This window comes from Protomyctophum parallelum (genome assembly GCF_964188405.1).
Source record: "Protomyctophum parallelum genome assembly, chromosome: 23".
NCBI lineage: Eukaryota > Metazoa > Chordata > Actinopteri > Myctophiformes > Myctophidae > Protomyctophum > Protomyctophum parallelum.
The window spans coordinates 12287580-12305458 of NC_139715.1; the positions used below are offsets into that span (position 1 = coordinate 12287580).

The 17879-nt window shown below is 44.0% G+C and overlaps 1 protein-coding gene across 1 annotated transcript in view; it reads right to left on the bottom strand.

Annotated features, from left to right (window-relative positions):
• LOC310854421 (gamma-aminobutyric acid receptor subunit beta-3-like) overlaps window positions 1–17879 on the bottom strand; it is a gene marked incomplete at both ends in the record, with an annotated part of 123562 nt that overhangs the window by 63354 nt on the left and 42329 nt on the right. The window contains 3 exons of the mRNA XM_083759060.1: window positions 14906–14973; window positions 15142–15233; window positions 16343–16393. Coding sequence (XP_083615186.1) covers window positions 14906–14973; window positions 15142–15233; window positions 16343–16393 — 211 coding nt within the window. The remainder of the gene's footprint in view (window positions 1–14905; window positions 14974–15141; window positions 15234–16342; window positions 16394–17879) is intronic.

Genomic DNA, 17879 nt, shown 5'->3' on the forward strand with positions numbered 1-17879 from the left:
TCTGTCTGTCTGTGCGTGCTGTAAACATGGAGTGCTGTCACTGTGTGGGGACTGGGGAGTATAGGGACTTTCATCTCGATAAACTTGTAAACATTTTGCGCTGCTGTCTGTTATATCGGTGCAGCTCGCCCAAAAGAACAGTGCGTGGCTGCGTGCGGAGAGAGAGAGAGAGAGAGGGTGGGGGGGGGGGGGAGAAGAGCGGACCAAATACAGAGGCAATGAACTCGTGTCCATTTTGTCTGTAGAGTATAAAGAGGTTGTGACACAGCAGTATTTGGAGTTAGTTCATGCAGGGCATGGAGGAGGCTCAGCTGTAATTATCAGCTGTCTGTCAGTCTTGCTGATTGATTTCAATCAGCCACGCGTTCCTGCACACCAATCACACCTCATTCCCTCAACGCGGCGGCCCGTTAAAATACCTCTCTCTCCCAAGCTATAGATCTCTGCTTCGGTATAGGCTCCCTATGCACATACGCCATTTTGGAAATAACGGGCCTTTTTATTTTTACTTTGCATTTCTACATCGCAGGAAAATAATCGCTTCTTCCACCAAGGATCCCCAAATTGACATTTGAAGAGATAATGCCAGGGACCCCCCCATAAGAGAAGATTTTTACGGCTCTAGCAGTGATTCTCAACCCGTTTAATTTCAAGAACCCTCAGAAAGAATGAGCGCTGGCCTCTTGCTTGATTCGATTTCTTTCTGCCTGCATGGGCCCAAATGTGACATTTCATGAGAAGCTCGACTCACACATTGCGAGACAAGACAAGGGTCGTATTCTATGGGGTCTTTGCACTCTCAGGGACCATATGGGGTGTGAAATAATTGTCTGTGCTACCGGGCCACCCCCGGAGATAACATTTTAAGATCAAAGTGTCCGATCAACGGACAGACGAGGCCAGCCAACTGACCTTACAGACCCCTGCCTGCCGCTCTCCATCTCCGCCACTGCCATATGTACAGAATACTATACTGTACTGTATATGTGTTTCTATACTGTAGTGTATAGGGCCTTATAGAGACCTGCGGGTGGCGGATTTTGCCGCGGTTGCCGCGGTTAACGGCAGTTTAGGGAGGATTTGGGTTATTAAAACATATTATAAATTAATATTGGCTAAACCGCGGGTGAAATGTTGTGGGAAATAAATTGATAGCATCTATCTATAGGCTTATTATAGTGGTTTTTTTTATAGTGGTTCTCAAACTATGTCACTCATGTCAAGGACCACGAAAGTTATCTGTAATTGGCCACCGACCACCATCTGAAAATGTGTTGTTCCACATTAAAAACGTTCGCTCTGAAAGAATATATATTCAAAGATTTGCGCCACATGTTTGCACGATTCAATTTTTTTTTTGCAGATCTACAAGCTCGTAGCGCGGCACTCGGTGCCACCACCCCGCAATCCACGGGTGGTTGCGGATTTATAAATTGGAACAATGAATGAATGCGGTCGGATAACGGGTGGATTCTAAATATGCACACGCGGATTCGGGTGACAAAAAAAGCTCATCCACAGGTCTCTAGTATAGGCCTATCATCTCAGCTGGGTGGAAACCTCATATGTCAAAGAAAACGTGTTGCAGGATTTCAAATTCAAGAATATACCGGAAGCAAAAAGTAACAGATCTCACAACGGTATAATCTAAAAAAAAACACACATGAGGACTCATACAGTACAGGAGAAAAGCCCTTTTCTTGTGAAGTTTGTATCAAAGCCTTTGGTGACTTGAGTAATCTAAAGAAAAGACACATGAGGACTCATACAGTACAGGAGAAAAGCCCTTTTCTTGTAAAGTTTGTATCAAAGCCTTTGGTGACTTGAGTAATCTAAAGAAAAGACACATGAGGACTCATACAGCAAGGGGAGATATTTAGCTGAGCCAGAGTGTATAGCTTAATTAAAGAGCTGGAGAGACAGGGAAACTCCTGGGCCTTTTCATTGCACAACTCCGTCGTGAGATCTTTTACTTTTGATGCGATTGTGCGACACCGTAGTTGAATATAGTGTGATCGAGCAGGGTGTTTATTTATGTAAACAAAAAGAAGAAAAAAGCCAAAAGTTGAAATATGGAGATAATAGGTGTCTGCACGACAGCAACGATATATAACTTTTAAACAAACACATCACAAATGTTTGAATAACGAAAATATGTGAACGGTAAATTGTGTGTTTATATATAGCGTCTTTATCCAAGGGTATACACTGACAACTGGGCAAACATTTCAAAATTCCATTATGCTTTAAGTGGCATGTGTCATGTCAAACTAGGTGGTTTTCATGATTCTGAATCCAGGTTTAGGTTTAGGGTGAGGGTTTGAGATAGGTTGTAGTTGTAGGACTAATGACTGGTCTAACCAATGAATATAGTCTAAAACAATACTGTCTAAACTAAGTACTGCACCCGATTTGACACGTCACATACTTATAGCATAAAGACATTTTGAAAATGTTGCCTTATATAGGTTGTCAGTGGTACCCCGGCTTATTATGCTAACTATGAAGAAGGAAAAAAAGCCCAACATAATTATGCAAGTTGGCATGGGGGCAGTTTCTAAACGCTGTTTTCTAACAGAACTTTAGGGTAGGCCTACTCAACATGTCCGGGTTCACAATCTGGCAAGTGGACTACCGGTATGTCACAAAAAGACAACACAAAAACATAAGCCACCGACAGAGTGGCATATTACTGTCGTAGCGAAAATAAAATCTACAAGCTCAAAACGCGCCGCACTGCGACGTGTTTTGAGCTTGTAGAGCTTGTATTTTTGCTATATTTGAATTGAAAACCTGAATATTTTTTAGCTATTTTTGAATTGGAGTCCTGAAAAGTAACCTTTTTCATAGAATTTCAAATGCATTTAGTTATAGTTATGTTAACTTTATGAACTACATTGGACACAAAAAAGACAATAACATTTTAATACTAGTCATTAAAGTACTAGTCATTTAATACTAGTCATGAAGTAATTAAAGCGGGTTTGGAACAGCTGAAATCAATACTATATCGGACAACTATTCCACAATCTCCGAATGCTATATAGAGTCTGGACCAATAGCCCCCCATGAGCTGAGTAACGGAAGCTGCCATTTCCGTTCACGAAAATATATTTTTAAATATCTTAAATATCCTTTTCTGCTAAGCAACAAGCAACATGCTTAGATGTTTTCTATTTATATTAGGATAAATGTGCGCGACTGTAAAGACGAAACTGAAGTGGCGAGGAGGAGGCTCCACTCATGATGGCACTTCCGCTGGCCCCGACTGTATGGTGAAAGCATTTGGAAATTGCGGAGGCAAACAGTCTGGTTAACGCCAGACTATAGGCCGCATGTGGCCCCCCGTGGGCCCCATGTGGCCCCCGGCGGGCCGCCAGTTGAGACTATAGGCCGCATGTGGCCCCCGGCGAGCCGCCAGTTGCACACCCCTGGCCCTTATACGGTGAGATTGGATTGACCGTCACTGTCACATTCACCAGCCATGCAGACCAACACGGCTCAACGACAACCTGCGTTAGCACCCGGCGACTGTAGCAATACAAAAATAAACGGAAGCTGCGTAAATGACATAGAAGTAGGATTTCCAGAGAGGCAGCAGCATGCTGCATATATATACAGTATAGCCCTCCAAGTGGTTAACCCCATTCAGGACGGGAACCCCTTTTGGTGTTTCAAGCACTACGTACTACGCTATTGAAAAATAGCAGAGAGCTTGTAGAGCTTGTAGAGCTTGTAGAGCTTGTAGAGCTTGTAGATCTGCAATTTTATGTTTGAAATCGTGAAAATCATGTGGCGCAATATATATTATTTCAGAGCAAACGTTTTTTTTTAATGTGGAACATTACATAACACATTTTCAGATGCCGGGGGTCGGCCGGCGGCCAATTACAGACCTTTTGGGGGTCCTTGACATAGAAAACATGTTTTTTTTTTTTTTTTAAACTGTCACTCCGTCCTAAATGGGTTTATATATATATAAGGTTGGCGGGGTGTGACAGCACAGCACGCCAGAAGGTGTACACACTACACAGCCCCGCTCCGCTCTGTCTAAGTCTGCAGCCCTGATCACTTCATCCTCCTGCAGTGCTATACTATCTCCTGGGGCCAATTACATTCCATCAGGCAGGATTCAGGAAGCCGCATACCGGGATAAAAAGATATGAGGGTGTATTCATCCGTCCACATGCTCCACCAGCAGCACGCACACACACACACACACACACACACACACACACACACACACACACACACACACACACACACACACACACACACACACACACACAGAGAGAGAGGGTAGAGAGTAGAGAGTGTACACAAGAAAAGCGCAACCCAAAAACGACAACGCTTTTTTTCTTTTCAAGATAATTATGATGATACTGCATTAAAACCCATTTTGGGGCGGGAACCCCTTTTGGTGTTTTAAGTGTTAGGTTATGCTTTAGCTGTTGAAACATAGCACTGGGTGCCGCGCTATGAGCTTGTAGGTCTGCTATTTTAGAAAATTTGTGAAATTTGTGGTGCAAATCTTTGAATATACGCTATATTCTTTTGGAGCGAACAATTTGAACTCAAATATTGGCTTCTGGGAGGTCCCTGGAACAACATATCTTCAGATGGGGGTCTGCAGCCAACTACAAATATTTCTGGGGGTCCTTGACTTGAAAAAGGTTGAGCACCGCTGACATAGAAACATAGGATTTTCAGAAAACTGAGAACTCAGAAGATTCTTTTTTTAGAATCGGCCTCAGGTGGAAAATGGAGCCCTTAGACCAGGATCCAACTATACGTACGAAACTATAGGCTACCTTTCAATCCGGGAACCCCTTTTGGAGTTGCTGTAGCTAATATGTACAGTATTATATAGTTTATTATATAGTATAGTTTGTTTTTTATAAATATGTGAAAGGTTTTCGGCAGGTAAGGTAGTCGGCAGAAGAATATAGGACGATTCTACAAATGTCTAAATCCTGACAGTTTTCTGAAAAACCTCATGTTTCTATGTCAGTGGTTCTCAAACATTTTCATGTCAAGGACCCTCAAAATTATATGTAATTGGCCGCCGACCCCCATCTGAAAATATGTTGTTCCAAGGACCCCCTCAGAAGCAAAGATTTGAGTTAAAAACCTACACGTTCATGAGCTTGTAGATATGCTATTTTTCAACAGCTAAAGCATAGCATAATGCTTAAAATACTAAAAGGGGTTCCCGTCCTGAATGGGTTAAACACCTCACTCAGTAGTCAACAGAATTAATGAAACAAACCAGTAACCCTGATTGAATACGTCTTAACCATCCGATTTTTTTATTGTTGCTGTTGCGATCACACGCTTATATCGTTTGGTCATCAATGCACAATTGATTTTGTTATCTTCTTAAATTGCATAAGACGGCCTGGAATGTTGGCGTGTGAAAGAAACGTGACAGATTATTTCTTCTCTCTCTCTCTCTCTCTCTCTCTCTCTCTCCAACACCCACATGCATCTGTAGGAGTATGGATGACTAGTTCACTCAGTCTGTTGCAGACAAACGCATGCCTAACATGTAAAAGTCCATTGTAGTCCGCTTATTCAGAGCAAACGTGATCCCATGAAACTTTACATATTACGGGGCTGCAGCAGACAAAGAGAAGGGAATATTGTTTTAAGTATAGTCGATTAATAATCAATCACTATTTTGGCCCTGCGGGCATGTCATTAATAGCCGAAAGGTTTCCCCCAAAGTAGTGAAAATAGCTGATTGGCTGTTTTTGCCCAACACCATTGTGCACCGAAGTATAAATTGGGGCTGAAGTGTTTTAATTCTTTCTGTGCCCGCTAGCTGTTAGCATAAATGTAGTTAACCTGTGCCACCATCAGCGTTCACTTCCACCCCCCGCCAGCCCCATACTTTAACCCATTTAGACCTGACGGAGATTCTACAAATGTCTTCTAAATCCTGACAGTTTTCTGAAATACCGATGTTTCTGTATCAGTGGTGTACATTATTTCATGTCAAGAACCCCCAAAATCATGAATTTGGCTCCCAGGGACCTCCCAGGGACCTCCCAGAAGCGAAGATTTGAGTTAAAAAACGTTCGCTCTGGAAGAATATATATTCAAAGACTTGCGCCACATTTTCATGATTTTTCAAAAAATAGCAGACCTACAAGCTCATAGCGCGGCACTCGGTGCCGCACTATGAGCTTGTAGATCTGCTATTTTTCAATAGCTAAAGCATTACATAATGCTTTAAACACCAAAATGGGTTAATTTCTCTTCTAGATAGTTCCAGTGATCCTGGACTGCACCAACACAGAGTAAATACGTTTGAATGGAGTGATAACAACGCTCTCGTCATCATAGACACAAAAAAAGACAGAAGAGATTATTTTGGTGCACCACTAGAGACACACAGATCCCCCATCAGTACTATTCATAGTGAACAGTTCAACCAGGTATGTTCATATAAATAGTAGTAGAAATAGATCGTCTCCTGCCGTGGATTGAATCGGTGTGTAAGAAAACAACGCAAATAATGTATTTCCTTCGCCGTTTAAGATCCTTCGGTGCTAGTAGACGGATTCTTCTTTTGTTTTTCACTTCTGTTATCAGTGAGTGTTCTTCAGTGCTGTAGTACCACCTGGTATGGATGTTTGTCTGTAGCCTTAAAGTCACAACTGCCGCAACAACTAAACATTTGTTCAAAGATTGTTGGACGACCACTTCAGAGGCTCTCTATACATCCACGTATGATAACAGCACCCTAGGGTTAGCAAGGAATATCACCTCTAATACTAGCCGCCATGTTTTGCATGGAGAGTATAGGTTGCTGCCTTCAGGAAGGAGATATGGTGTTCCAGCATACAATAAGGTCAGACTGAAGAGGTCTTTTGTCCACCAGTCGACGCTGAGGCTTAATCAGGATTTTGGCCAGGCTTAGACTGAGCTATGGATGTATGTAACTGTATTCTCTTTTTTTGTCCTGTGTTATGTCACATGTGTGTAGATGTGTTGCATACAAGGCCGCTGGGTCGCAAAACAAATGTCAGTGCAAACTGACAATGAAGTACTGTATCATATCATATAATATGATACACACACACTCAATAATAGGTTTAGGGTTGTGTTTTGGGTATAGGATGTCAGTCTGTTTTAGTACGTCGGACCAAACACATGCACTGTAAACACACGCGCGCTGCGCGCATTTACACGGCCATTGATTATTTTATACAAATATATTAGTTCGATTAACTCGTGCTTGGGACTCGTTGACAGAATGGTCGTCGGGCACCACCACCACGCACGGGTCAAGCATGCAAGCAACCTGCCATGTTCTCACTCGCCGACTCCCTCCCCAGTGTCTGGGAAATCCCACGTGAGAAGACCGCCTCTCTCTGCCTCAGAGAGAGAGAGAGAGAGAGAGAGAGAGAGAGAAAAGACTAGCATTCTCCCCCCTGGGGCACTTCCTGGGTCTGACACTAACGCTAATCTCTTTGTTAATAAAATCACTCTATGGGTATGTGATATGTGTAAATTATAACCCGGCACTCATCGCTGCCCACATTATCTGACCTCGGTTTTGATAACCTCGTGCAGCGACGAATGACTGGACGATTATGTGCACACGCGCGCGCACACACACGCGCACATGCACGCACACACACATCATCTATATGATAACCCGGGAACCAACTGTATACTGTTCTCCATCTATTGGTTCATTTTCTTACCCTAGGAATAACCCGGTCCCTAAGGAGAACTCTGCTAGTGTGGAAGACACTCCTCACAAACTGACAAGTGACTTTTCCAGGTTATCTAGTCTTGTGGGGACAACGCCGGTCACCAGATCATAGCAAGAACATCCATCTCTCTCACACACACGCGCGGCACGCACAGACGCACGCACAGACGCACGCACAGACGCACGCACAGGCGCACGCACAGGCGCACGCACACAAACACACACATAACCTATTATATCCGGGCTCTGATGTTGCCCCTCTCGTATACATGTTTGATTCGGCCCTGGCAAGCCCGAAAAACAAGACTCGGAGGTAATTAGCATGTCACCTCGACAGCTGCTGTGATGGGGGGGGGGGGAGGGGGGAGGGGGGAGAGAGAGAGAGAGAGAGAGAGAGAGAGAGAGAGAGAGAGAGAGAGAGAGGCAACAGTAGTCACCGTTCAACAGTAGTGTTCAATCATGTGTCATGAGGGCCAAGTGTGTGTGCAGGATTTCATTCCAAAAACCAGCATTACACCAGCTGACCTCTCTGATTTGTACACGTAGTATTTGTATTACCGGTACGTTACGTAGCTGTTTTCACTAGTTTGGCTCCCTCATTTATTTCCTTCAATACTTTGTCATCCTTCCTTTTTGTCACGTCTACGTTCCCGTCACTTTCTCCATATCTGGCTCTCATCACATCTCTGTCTCACATCTCTGTGTTCTTAGCAAAAAATAGCCGATCTACAAGCTCAAAACGCGTCGCGCTGCGACTACTTTTTTTTAGCTATTATTTGAATTGAAATCCTGAATAATTTTGTGCTATTTTTCAATTGGAATCCTGAAAAGTTAAAATTTTATTTAATTTCAAATGCCTTTCCCAAATGTAATTGTAGTTATGTTAACTTTATAAACTAAATACAAATACATTGGACATAAAAAAAGACAATAACATTTTAATACCACTCATTAAGCTATACTAATTTAGACTGAGGTAATTAAAGTGGGTCATACATGTTTGCAAATCAATAATATACTGTATATCAGTATTCTGATATTAACCTGAGGGCCGCATTAAGTTGGGGGGGGCCCCGGGGGCCGCCCGTTGCCCATGTATGACTTATAGCCACCCCTCTTCTCCCATTCATTTCTCCATCTCTCCGTATATATATAGCTGTATACCGGGCCCCTACACGACACCTGAAAACAAATGTCTGTCTACACGACAACACATACATCCATCTGTCATTTCACCCGTGGCGTTTCCATTGACGTATGCGGCCATACACGGCTCTTTGACCCCTGACCTCAACTCTCGGTATAGCTTAACCTTAGCCCTGCTTAATGCTAACCGTCGGCCTGTCTAACCCTCAACCACCACCCCCCCCACCTCCCCCCCCACCTCCCGAGATAAACGCCTGGTTCGGAACATTTGGTGTTTGACAACAGCAACCCCCCCTCTTTCATTCTCTCTCTCTCTCTCTCTCTGATACACACACGCACGCACACATTCACACGTGGTGCACACACACACACACACACACACACACACACACATGGCCACGCACTCAGGACATGAGAGAGGGGTGGTAATATGGAGGTTCACATCATGGCATGCTGCAACTTGAGGAATCCCCGCGGTGCATATTATAGCAGTTGAGGAACAGGCGGTTGGGTTGTGGGGGGGGGGGGGGGGGGGGGGGGGCTGCCATGCCATGCGTGGGCAGCACAGTGGGGAGAGCGAGCACAGCAGCACAGTGGTGAGAGAGAGAGAGAGAGAGATGATGCCACCGCTTCCACATTCACAGGGGAGGAGGAGGAGGAGGGGAGGTGTCACTTCCCTACAAAACCACACGCTATCCCTGACTGATATTATTATTATTATTAGGGTTGAAAACCATCTATTTAAACACCCGCTGGGACAAACCCAGAGCAGTGTATGTTATGTGTTCATTTCCGTTTTATTTTTTTTAAGATATTTTTATTTAAGACAACCGTGTCATACGGTCTCCTTCTTTCCCACAATGATACAAAAAACTAAGAACCCATTTTGGGCCCGGGAACCCCTTTTGGTGTTTTAACTAAGCATTATGTTATGCTTTAGCTGTTGAAAAATAGCAGATCTAGAAGGTCGTAGCGCGGCACTGCTACTTAGAAAATTCGTGAAAATTGCGGCACAAATGTTTGAATATATATTCTTTCAGAGCGAACGTTTATAACTCAAATCTTTGCTTCTGGGGGGGTCCCTGGAACAACATATTTTCAGATGGGGGTCGGCGGCCAAATACAGATAATTCTGGGGGTCCAAGTTGACATGAATTAGTTTGAGAACCATGCACCGACATAGAAACATGAGGTATTTCAGAAAACTGTCCGAATTTAGAAGACTTTTTTTTTTAATTTCGACGTCTGCAGGCCTAAAGGGGTTAATTCTGGCGGCTAAAGCCCAAACCACACCCAATGGGTCAAGACGCAACAAAACGGTTTTAGCGCTCGTCACAGCGGTGTGATATACGTCCTGGCGCATGTCGTCGACGCAAGGGATTCAATTGGTTCAATTTGATGGTTGCTTGCAGCTACATCCATTTACATTCGGTCTACATGCGTCTACATTTGGTTGCAAGGAGTTACATGGCGACCAATTTGTGTGGTTTGGGCTTAAGCCATGTGTTATACTTCTTTGTACAATGGATGGCATGCAAATGGACCATCTTAGGCATGCATTCAACTCAACTCGACTTTCACGATTTTCTTTTTAAACAAATTTATTTTCCAGATTTTCCAAATTTACTAAACCGAAATCTAATTTCTTTCCAAAAGCCCTTGACTATGATGGAATAATTACGATTAAGGATCACTGTGATTTAAATGTAGCATTAAATCAATTTAAATCGTTACCTGTTTGAATCATTTGAACAACATGCCTATACCGATCATTAACCGTGATCGAGACAAACGTTTGAAATAACCGTGCTGTTGACTTGAACTCTACACTGAAGGCTATACCGGTGGGGGGGGGGGGGGGGGGGGGTTTCATACCCCCAGCATATTCAACCGGGACGGGTCGGGAAGATTTTGCCGGACATAAGGCAGCACCTGGCCATCTAGGTTGGGGGTTTGGGCGTGCAGGTGGGGGCTAAAAAAATGCGCCACCATAAAACCATCACCTTGTTACAGAAACCATGACAACTGCTTTAAATGCAACACCCATGGGCCCAACAGTATAGACTAATGGCACTGCAGGATAGTGCACGGCTAGAGTCTTCTCTACGCCACTCTCTGGCTGAGATAATGAAGACAGTTGACTCCATTCCAGCTGTCAGTATCGGTATAGCAGGCATCTGCTACGACAGTAACTCAAGTCCTGGGGCAAAAACTGTCACCATGAGCAATCGCAAGGAAACACTCACATGGAACCACACATGCAGGCTAATGGTATTTACCACACAAACCATTGAATCCACCCAAAGAATGGGGGCGAGTGTGTTTTGGGTTATACCCCTTAGAATCATGACATTGAGGTATATTAAACTGGTAAATTAGAAAACATAAATGGAAATTTGACTTTGTGTTGATGGTTTATTATAGTCTCGCGATACCAGACTGTTGCCTCTCGCAATTTCCAAATGCTTTCATCATACAGTCTGGACCAACGGAAGAGCTGTCATGAGTAAACTTTAAAGCGGAAGTGGAGCCTCCTGCCCCCTTCCCTTTCGTCTTTACAGTCGCACACATTTATCCTAACGTAATTAGAAATCATCTAAGCATATTTGGCTAGTTGCTTAGCAGGAAAGAAAATACAAAAATAAAATGTAAAGATATTTTTAAAATATATTTTCGTGAACGGAAATGGCAGCTTCCATATTCTCAGCTCATGGGGGGCTATAGGTCCAGACTCTATATAGCATTCGGAGATTGTGGAGTAGTTGTCTGCTATACGCGAGACTAATGGTTTATTAATTAGCCGAGTTTCATGATTCACGGGGCTTGCTCTTAAGGCCTCATTCACACGTACCAAACACCAATCAAGCAATGTTTGGTCGTTTTCTTTTGTTGGTCAAACCATGTGACTCCCATTGTAAAAGCATTGTGGTGGCCCAAAAGAACGACCAAACATTTGCTTGATTGGTGTTTGGTACGTGTGAATGAGGCCTAAGAAGGCTGGGTGACTTTACTAATATGCTATGGTCCATCATTAGACCTGCTAGATGTCCTATCCAGCTATATCCTTCATCCTATGGTCCATCATTAGACCTGCTAGATGTCCTATACAGCTATATCCTTATTATTATTTATTATAAGGCTTGAATCTGACAGTGTTCTCCTCCCTCTCTTGCTTTCCTAATCCCATCTAAATAAAGAGGAGACACAAAGGGCTGTCTTCCACAGATTCACCTTTCTGAAGTAAGCGTGCCTGCACGGATCTTAACCCATTCTGGGCGGGAACCCCTTGTTGGGTGTTTTAAAGCATTATTTTACGCTTTAGCTATTGGAAAATAGCAGATCTACAAGCTCGTAGGTCTGCTATTTCTGAGAAATCGTGAAAATGTGGTGCAAAGCTTTGGATATATTCTTTCGGAGCCAACGTTTTTAGCTCAAATCTTTGCTTCTGAGCAACATATTTTCAGATGGGGGTCGGCAGCCAATTACATTATAATCTTGGGGAGAAACATGCGTTCTTCAGAAAACTGTTGGGATTTAGAAGAACATTTCCTATAGAATCGTCCTCCGGTCTAAATGGGTTAAAACGCATTAAGTGTTTCCATGCTCTTGATTACATAATTACGGTATCTAATGAGTCGATTACCTCAATGTCTGTCTGAGTGAGTCACTCGCCAATCTCTAAACTCTCTACCTCTTCAGGCTCCACATCCTCCCTGAGCATTTCTCATCTCATTGCCCGCGTGCGTGTTTTGCATAATTATTAGATAAATCCCTAGCTCTGTTATTTACATAGATGTGTTTACTTGTTTCACAGATGCCATGTATGTTATTTAGATAATGCTATTTAGATAGATGCTGGGCCGTCGTCGTCTTTTGTTGCTCACAGCTGTTTCCTTAGTAGTTAACTCTAATGGGTATAAGTGTATATGAGGTATGATGTCATGTCTATGTTCCCTCAGCCCTATTGCCCTGTGAAATAACCCCTCAGCTATATATATATATGGGAGGGGCAGAGCCGTCTAATAGAACAGTTACGATATAGAGGGGGCAGAAACCGAGCGCTCGAGGGCTGTTCATGCAGCCTGAACTGAGACAAGCTGGAGTTGGAAATGCATTGTTTTCAACGAGGGCGGCGCAAACAAGAACTATTTTAAGCATGTGTGCAACATGACAACTGTTTTAAAGTATTGTACAGCAACAACTAAAGTCTCTTTAATGTTTATGTTGTACTATTACTACAAAACAATTTAAAATAAAGGGATTTAAGATCATTAAAGTCGGGCTGTCCTGAGTCCAATGCATTTCTGCCTACTTCCGGTCCAGGACTTGGCCCAGTTGGTTGTCCCCCACACTCAATAGAAGTCTATGTAGGAGAGCCGCCATTGGACTGGCCCCATGAAGTGAACGCAGTTTGCGTAACTCTATCTATATCTAAGGCTCTGGGGAGGGGAAGCTGCGCCCCTCCCCAAACCCCTCCCACCCCTGTGGTGTGGTGTGTGGTGCCATTCAAAGTCAAAGTGTCATCCAGTCCTCACCGATTACTGATGTTTTTAATCACCTTTTTATAATTTTTATAATTATATTCTAATCAATTTGATTTGGAAAGTTTCATTAAAAATGCAAGAAAAACAAACAAAAAAAACCAGCTAATCTACATGCTCACGGTATATTACGTTTAAAATCGGTACGCATGGTATACCAATGTAAAAAGAAAAGTCAAATGTCTGGCACTTATTAGGACTGGTTAGTGATTCCCTCCAATCAGGGAGGAGGAACCGATTGGTGAAATCATGTCTGAATGGAATCCATGGAGTCCATCAACACAGAGAGATGTCATAGTAAATGCCACCCGCTGTCACAATTAAGCCCATATATGGAGATCCCTGATGTCATCAATATATAGTATAATGGATATACGTACTCAGAACCTGTTCTGACATTCCATATGTTGATCGTTCCCCATCCAGCCTTCCTGTTCGATGTCTCCCTTTTGACTGATACCTGTCCATTCAAACTCTAGACGGGCCTGCCCCAAAGTTATTAGTGCAGCCGCCCGCGCCTGGCAGCCTATAGAGTTCTCAACAGGCGTAGTGTGGTTGCCCAAAAGGCAACCATACTATAGTTATTGTCACACTTTTTGAGTGGTGCAACCACTCCAAGGAACAGCAATGTCCGTCCTAACCTATGTGACTATATGTTTGGAGTACCAGTAGGGGCAAAAGTGGTGCTGTTGTGCCAGCAACAGAGAGAGAGAGATAGTGTTGCACTGTTGCCTGCTAATGAGAGAGAGAGAGAGAGAGAGAGAGAGAGAGAGAGAGAGAGAGAGAGAGAGAGAGAGAGAGGCGCAGAGAGGCAGGGGGAGAGGGGAGAGGGGAGTTCTAATTAATTGCGTTCACCTTTCGCTTTCGTTACACCTTCCTGCAAAGCAGCAGTATAGCCTATATGTGAGGTCTCCAGTGACTTCGTTATGGGGAACCAGCTGTCTAACTCTGCGGACTGGAGTTTGATTGCTTTAACATTTACAGGGAAGCCCCTCCTGATCCAGAATGCCACACGGCAGACCAGCCCCCATGGGGAATCCCCCCACCCAGGAATACATCATGCAGACCCACCCCTCTGTTCTAACAAATGCAACGCTTACCTCTATACCAAGAGCAATTTCTGGTGTCAACATCAGTTTGTATAGGGGCCTCTCTCTCTCTCTGTGTGTGTGTGTGTGTGTGTGTGTGTGTGTGTGTGTGTGTGTGTGTGTGTGTGTGTGTGTGTGTGTGTGTGTGTGTGTGTGTGTGTGTGTGTGTGTGTGTGTGTGTGTGTGTGTGTGTGTGTGTGTGTGTGTGTGTGTGTGTGCATGCAAGATTGCAGCAAGAGAACAAGGGATGGGGAGAACACATCTCGCACGCACACACACACACACACACACACACACACACACACACACACACACACCCTATCTCTCTCACTCATGTAAACACTGCACTGCGTCCCGTCCCATTACATATATACCAGTCTATAGGTGCGTTAAGTTTTACTCACCATATTGACTTCTGAGACCATGTCTATGCTCGCCACGTCTATGCTCATTCCGACTGCAACCGGGGTACCTGGAAGCAAGTACAGTTATATAAATAATATAATATAGCCTATGATTATGTATAGGCCCGTGCATTCACCTGACCACAGCACATGAATGGCGCCAAAGATAAAGCTCGCATGAACAGCGCGCGTGAAGGATGAAGATTTAGGCTCAAACTGCGTGGATAATAACATACCTCCAAAGTCCGGCCGTAGTCGAATATCGTAGCCTTTCAGTAGTTTGTCCACTGTCTCTTTCACGAAAGACATATTCCCCGGTTCGTTGACGCTGAAATGACACAAACACAAACGATATACGCAATGAATCTCACGTCAAAATCTTGGAAAAAAAAACCCCAAACAAAGCTTCCCACCGCATGCATGTGCAATTGCAGTCGCACCTTTTTTGGGGGGATCATAAACAACTCACCTTTTCGCGCAACAGACAATCGATCCGATAACCAGCGCCCACAGGGCACGAAATTGACGCGCTCCTCGCATAGCCATGAACATCCCCTTGCCTTTCGTTGTTTACATACAAAAAAAAGAAAAATAATAATAAACCCAAATCAACGAGAAAGGCTGGAGAGAGAGAGAGAGAGAGAGAGAGAGAGAGAGATAGAGAGAGAGGGTGGGAAAACACCGTCAAGACGATCCGGACGGGTTTGTTGTAGAAATCAGAGTAGCCTGCTATAATCCATTGACCGCAATAAATGGAGAGCTCGCCCGAGGGAAGTCACCTGCCTGGTGATCAGTCAGATATGAAATGTGAGTTGTCATCAGCCCGCTTTATCTGAATAGCTATAGTTGTCCTTTTGTGCTGCTGGTCTTCCATTCGGTCCGCATATTAAGCCTATATAGTGTGCGCGGTGGTGTCCAAGGCTGCTGGCTGGCTGGGCTGGCTGGCTGGGCTGGCTGGCTGGCTGGTGGCGGCGGCGGTGGTGAAGGCACTCAGTTTGTTCAAATGGCAAAAAACGAAAGCCTCATCACTCTACCTCACAGCGTCTATACGCCAATCCCCTTCTCCCCTCTCTCTCTCCGTTCCCACCACACTAAAACATGGCGCGGCGGGACGTTATAGCAATATCACACACAGTCACGCACGCATGCACACACACGGGAAGGAAAGGAAAGGAAAGGAAAGGAAGGGACTGTTTATTAGCCCAAGCAATAATCGATCGTTTTGATTGATTGCAGGGGGCCACCCTGGCTGATCGCTTAAAATCGCATCTTTTCAATAAAAAGTAGACGTTTTTAAAGCATGATTATTGATTATATATATATATATAATTATATGTGTGTTGTGTGTGTGTGTGTGTGTGTGTGTGTGTGTGTGTGTGTGTGTGTGTGTGTGTGTGTGTGTGTGTGCGCGTGTGCGTGTGGAGGGGGAATGCCTACCTTGGTGTGTCATATATAGCGAACAGCTTCTTGTTCCCATCAACAGCGTTCCTACACAAAAAGGGGGGGGGGTGTTAATTGTGATTGACAGTTATTATGAAAATGTGTATTATTAATCATTATAGGCCACACACACACACACACACACACACACACACACACAAACAACAGCACGTTTCACATAATTTATATGTATGACACCACACCACCATATAGCTTTTAATGTCTTTCTTATAGACGAATCCATGCATGGCGGAGCTATAGGGGTGCTGCTAATCAGCACTGATTTAGACACACCTGGCCAACAGGGCGCTGCATGTGTATTCGTCTATTGACGCACCACCACCACGGAGGAGGCTGGAGGAAATGCTGCTCATTTTATACTTCAATTCCACTTCAATTCCATTCCACTGACTGCCGAGAGAGTCCCTCGCGATCTCGTACACGCACGCGTGTGTGCACGTGGTGTACACGCACACACGCGCGCGCGCGCCAACGAGTTCAATAATTAGTCGATAATGCAGTTGCAGTATAGCACTAGCAGCCCACATGTATAAATGAACGCTATAACAGCAGTGTGTGCGTGTGCAACTCGTGGGGAGCTGTCCTCTCCCGGCAGGGTGCTGAAACAGGCTCTTTGACTTCTGGACGCATTATAGGGTGACAGTCAAGTCTTCTCGGAGTGCAGAGCTGTGAGTGTAGTTGTGTGAACCCTAAAGCGCCTGCGGTTTTCCGAGGCTGATGTGTGAGTGTGACTGTGAACCCCAACCTACATTTCAAACGGACCGACTCTGGCGGAGTTTAAATCAGACAGCAATTACTGCAGGAAGTGTGGAACTCGGGTACCCTCTTATGGCAATCTTTAGCATAACGATAAAAAAGAACAATCTTTTCCCACCACGTTTCAAGAATTAGCAGAACTCACTTTAATAGCAACACAATGCGGTTTATATATATATATATATATATATATATATATATATATAAACCCCATTAATCAATGTCTTAAAAGAATACTAATTGAATGACTTAAAATAAAGAAGAATATAGCCTATTAACAACACATTGACGTCCTCCTCTTTTAGACAATCAACATAAGAATACATCAACAATGGACTATTTATTTGCCATTTTGAGAAACCCCCTATAGCCTATGTATAGATATTTGGCACAATCAATTATATTTGATTTCCATCGGGCATTCAATTAATCCTTATTCGTCAACTGGGCTTCAAGGCGAAGTGATTTCGCAAATTCGATTCTCCCCCTATAGCCTATACACTTTCATGTTCTGCATGAGTTCCCTTGCTGTATAGAGCACCGCGCTGTCTACGACCCACGGGATTACCTATATATTACAATCATTGTTGCAGTGTTTCTCTCTCTCTCTCTCTCTCTCTCTCTCTCTCTCTCTCTCTCTCTCTCACACACACACACACACACACACTCACTCACACACAGACACACACACACACGCACACACCGGGCAGCAGGCAGCAGCTACAGTGCAGGCAGGCCAGATGTGCTGGACTGAACC